The sequence below is a fragment of the Macrobrachium nipponense genome, chromosome 6 (genome assembly GCF_015104395.2).
Source record: "Macrobrachium nipponense isolate FS-2020 chromosome 6, ASM1510439v2, whole genome shotgun sequence".
NCBI classification, from domain to species: Eukaryota; Metazoa; Arthropoda; class Malacostraca; order Decapoda; family Palaemonidae; genus Macrobrachium; species Macrobrachium nipponense.
In genome coordinates, this window is record NC_061108.1 from 8785444 (window position 1) to 8790443 (window position 5000).

Genomic DNA, 5000 nt, shown 5'->3' on the forward strand with positions numbered 1-5000 from the left:
GGAATTTATGAGAGTGATTAGGATTTAGTAGTTATTTATGAGAATCAGAATAGGAAGTGAGTTTTAGTAACTTCTACGTAATTCTAGTCTATTTAAGCTCAAATCGTATATACACAATATATTATATAGTATATATATGTGTGTGGAGAGAGAGAGAGAGAGAGAGAGAGAGAGAGAGATAGAGAGAGAGTCAAACTACAGTTGATTTCCAGAATGCCCTTTATTTACCCAACAGGTCGCCCTCGAAATCGGCGCTGATCTGCGACCCAATGGCCTCTGGGGATACTACCATTACCCCTACTGCAAGAATCATGGAGGAGTAGTCGAGTGTGGAAACTTGGTAAGTGGATCTCTCTCTCTCTCTCTCTCTCTCTCTCTCTCAAAATTTCAAAATAATAATTTTATTTCCCACTGCTCAGATAGATGTTTCGCTGTCCTAATCCCTCTCGTTTTTTTTTTTTCATTTTTCTTCAGGTTATTCCATTATTTTCTCATAACATATTCCAAATTAGCGTTATTCACTTGTATCTTGTACCTAAATTAGCATTAGTTACTTACAACATGTACCAGTAACGTTTTTTACTTATACATGAATTCAAATCACCAGAATTTACTTACATGACAAATACCAAAATATTTTCCATTGACTTCTCCAGGATACAACGATTAGCATAATTTACTTGTAACAAGAACCAAATCATTATCATTACCGTTATTTACTTATAACACGTACCAAATCAGCATTATTTACCTAAAACGCCTACCAAATCAGCACCATTTACTTAAAACACGTACCAAATCAGCATCATTTACTTATGACACATACGAAATCAGCATTATTTATTTATTCATGTACCTGAATCAGCATTATTACCTTAGGTACCAAACACCAAATTAATTTCCATAGTCTTCTGCTGCAGACAAAGATGTTTGTTCAATCCACTGAAATGAATGCCCAGGTAATATTCCTACTCGGTAAAATTTCCTGTACCAATCGACGTTTCTGAAACAGAAATAAAATAGAAAAGAAATATATACCTTATTGAATGCTATAACTTACACAGACCTTATTTCTCCGAGATATCTGAAAAATATATATCATATTATAAAGTGTAACTGATTTAGACCTTATTTCTCCCAGATATCTGAAAAATATATATCATATTATAAAGTGTAACTGATTTAGACCTTATTTCTCCTAGATATCGGAGATGAACGACAACACTCTGTGGATCTACGAGGCCAGCAAAGCCATGTACCCAAGCATCTACCTCCTGAAGAGTGAGGGCGTGGATGGGCGGAAGAACATGGCCCTCGGGAGGATCTTGGAGTCTCAGAGGTTGAACGAAATGCTGAGCAAACCCGCGGCCATTCTCACCTACTGTTGGTACAGGTCTGTTTTGTGTTGTCGTTCTCACTGAGAGCAGGAATTTATGCATTTCTGTCTAAAGGAGAAAGCTAAGGGAATTAGTGATGTGCATTCAGATGTACAAGGAAGCACTATAATAGTCACGTTCATTTTAATATTATTATTATTATTTTATCTTTTATTTTTTTTTTTGGTCTGTCACAGTCCTCCAATTCGACTGGGTGGTATTTATAGTGTGGGGTTCCATGTTGCATCCTGCCTCCTTAGGCGTCCATCACTTTTCTTACTATGTGTGCCGTTTCTAGGATCATACTCTTCTGCATGAGTCCTGGAGCTACTTCAGCCTCTAGTTTCTCCAGATTCCTTTTCAGGGATCTTTGGATCGTGACTATTATTATTATTATTATTATTATTATTATTATTATTATTATTATTATTATTATTATTATTATTATTATATTCAGAAGATGAACACTATTCATATGGAACATACACAGAACGGAAATATTTTAGCTCTCTATGCTCTATAGAAGCAATCCCTTCACATGGTAATGAAAAATTCCCATATTTGCCCAATAAAAAAATTCCAGGAAAGCAGCAATATAATAAATCTTTCATGAATAGAGAATTTTCATGTTGGTCCATATCGTGAAAAGCAAATGCCTTGCTTTCGAAGTTCACAGAAATGTATACATTTGGCATCACCTCACAGATATCACGAAGTGGAAGAATTCATAACGCCAGAAGATATCATGAACACGATTGGCCTCTCAAAGGAGAGAAAACTCGACGGTTCTGTCATCTGGGGAAGCTCCAACGATTTAAACACAAAAGAAAAATGTTTGCAATACCAGGTGAGCTACAGGTTTTCTTTCTGACGCCACGTAAATTAGTTTCACCTTTTGTTTGAGAAAAATTATATCTTGCCATTGGGAGGATGATATCATATTTTCTTTTCTCAATGGACCTATAATTGTTTTAATCCTCCCTCTCTAGAGTTTTTGCAAAAATTTCCCCCTAGTTTGTGTTTTGTATTTTGTATTATTGCCTCAGAGGATGTTAAGAGGACTTTTCTTCTTTTTCTGGAGATCAGTCAATTGTTTCATTTATTAATTTATCTCGCAGGAGTCGTCTCTTTCTTGTAAATTTTAGTTCTCTCCTTCTTCAAATAATTATTGATGTCCCCTCGCAGGAATACGTCTCTCTTATAATTCCTATTTCTCTCCTTCTTTTAAATACATGTTTATCTCGCAGGAATGCGTCTCTTTCTTGCAAATCTTATTTCTCTCCTTGTTTTAACTATTTGCGTCCCGTCGCAGGAATACGTCGAGGACGTCCTAGGACCCCTGGTGAAGTCCATCCTGGAGATGCCAGAGACTCTACTGAGACTCGTTTTAGAGTCCCCAGGACTCATGGCCGAAGTCATTTCTCTCGCGACTGACAAAAGCAGGCAGTGGGATCAGTAGGAGGCCAAGCGACTTTCGTCAATAGATGTTGATTGGTGATGACGGAATGTAATATCTTATTATATACCAATGAAGCTTTGAGCGTTTCTGCTTAAGAGCTTTTATTGTTGACAGAGATGTAAAGTAAGTCTCGTCAAGTATGTATGTGTATATGTATAAGTATATATATAAATATATATATATATATATATATATAATATTATATATATATATATATATATATGTATATATATAATATAATATCTATATATATATATATATAGATATATGTAGGTATGTATTAATATGTTAGTATATACATATACATATATATATATATAGAATAAACGCTAAATTTTTTTCTTTTGTTGACATTTTATGAATAATTTCTTGAAAGATTATACATCTGCATGTCAACCAGTACAACAGACGGCTATCTTTTTTCCACAATCAGAATTATATATTTCCATAAAAACTGCACTTTCTTTCTCGCATCAAGCAAATAGATTTAAGAAGTTAGCAAATTGAATATTTGAGCAATATGCTTCAACACTAACTTACTTCACTTTCCTGCACACATATAAAATGCTGATTGTGGCTAATAAATAAATTTTAATAAATGAACTTTGATGTTGGAAACTTTGGTTTTTTTGCGAAATCTTTCTGGTTTTAGTATCTGTATTTGTTCCATAACCTCTGGCAAGACTCGTCACAATAATTGTTTTAATGACCTCTTGGTGAATAACAACACTGTAACTTATGACTGAGATTCTATTACTGTGGCGTTTTTTGAGAGCGTAATACTTGAAGTATGATTGGCTCTGAAAAGCTCAGTTCCTGACAAGAATTAGATTATTTCCCGGAGGACTTTCTTGTCTATAAAGATTATTTTATGAAAAAGGAGGTAAAAATGAAATAGTATATCGCAGAACAAAAGACAAATTGTAAGCAGGAACCAGTAAGTAAAAGTAGTAGTAGGATACTTTGAAAGCTGAAGCAGTTGATGCACTGAACTACTAATATACTTCTTCATGGAACCGAGACCTTCAGGGTGTAAAAAAAAAAAAGGATTAAAAATCTGAAACGACTTAAAGATTCTTTGAGCCACAAACTTCGACAACTTACCTCGCGGATGGCTAATGGCGCTTACCGAGAAGCCGTCTCCTTCCGCAAGAAACACTCGTAAGATCAGAACCTAAGAATTGCGCCTTCCAGGACTCCAGTATTTTCCAGACCTGTTCCGCATGAATATAAGTACAGGAAGCCGCTGCCAAGTAACCCAGCATTTTCTTTCCATCTTAAGGGTAACTTTCGTAGACATTTCCCCCATTTGTTTGTTTCGTAATTCATGAAGACTGTTTTGAATGATTAATTTCAGGTTGTCTAGTCCAGCACTGGGCACTTTCGGTCATTCAGAGCTATAATTAGTAAAAACTAAAAAGATCCAGAAAGTGAAGGCAATGGAGTACAAGGCTCTTGAATGGAATTGAGAGAAAAATCATACAGTTTTACTAGACAGTAACAGTTAGAAGCAATTGACAGCTACTGAAGCAAGGAAACAGAATGTTAGTACAGAAAAAGACTATGAAACCTGAATGGAGCTTTGGGCCCGAGGGATGCTGAAAACACTAATGCTTACAGTGCACCACGTGAGGTTCACAGACGGCTCAAACACCACATGAAATTTATTGTGGTTTTAAGAAGATGGAATGTTGTATGAATGGAATAAGTGTTTGTTTTTCTAATTCCTCGTTATCTCGAGGCAATTACTCTATGAAGATGAGGTTCTGGAAAGGCCTTTATGCTCAGATTAGTTTCTCTCTCTCTCTCTCTCTCTCTCTCTCTCTCTCTCTCTCTCTCTCTCTCTCTCTCATCCTCGATGCTGTGGGAAACGAAGCGTGAATTGAAGAAAACCCTAAACGAGAGACTTTGATTTTTATTTTTATTCATCTCATTACAATTTCCAGGTGAAAAATTACCTGAAATCCGAAAGAAATATCATAAAAGAGGGGGGTCACAGAAGCCAACGAACTTGCAGGCGAGAAAGATCCCAACTGGAGAAGATAAAAAATAATTTCAAGCAAAAAGGTAAATAAAGAAACAGACAAATATCGCTTTTCAAGAAAATCGGCTTTTTTAAAAGCTCACGCTCTGAGGGTATGAGCACAAAAAATATGCCACCAGTG

At 35.6% G+C, this 5000-nt stretch overlaps 1 protein-coding gene across 1 annotated transcript in view; it reads left to right on the top strand.

Moving 5' to 3' along the window:
* LOC135216754 (hyaluronidase-like) overlaps positions 1 to 5000 on the top strand; it is a 20736-nt gene that overhangs the window by 4300 nt on the left and 11436 nt on the right. The window contains exons 5-7 of the mRNA XM_064252229.1: positions 236 to 340; positions 1203 to 1393; positions 2082 to 2223. Of these exons, the coding sequence (XP_064108299.1) occupies positions 236 to 340; positions 1203 to 1393; positions 2082 to 2223 (438 nt within the window). The remainder of the gene's footprint in view (positions 1 to 235; positions 341 to 1202; positions 1394 to 2081; positions 2224 to 5000) is intronic.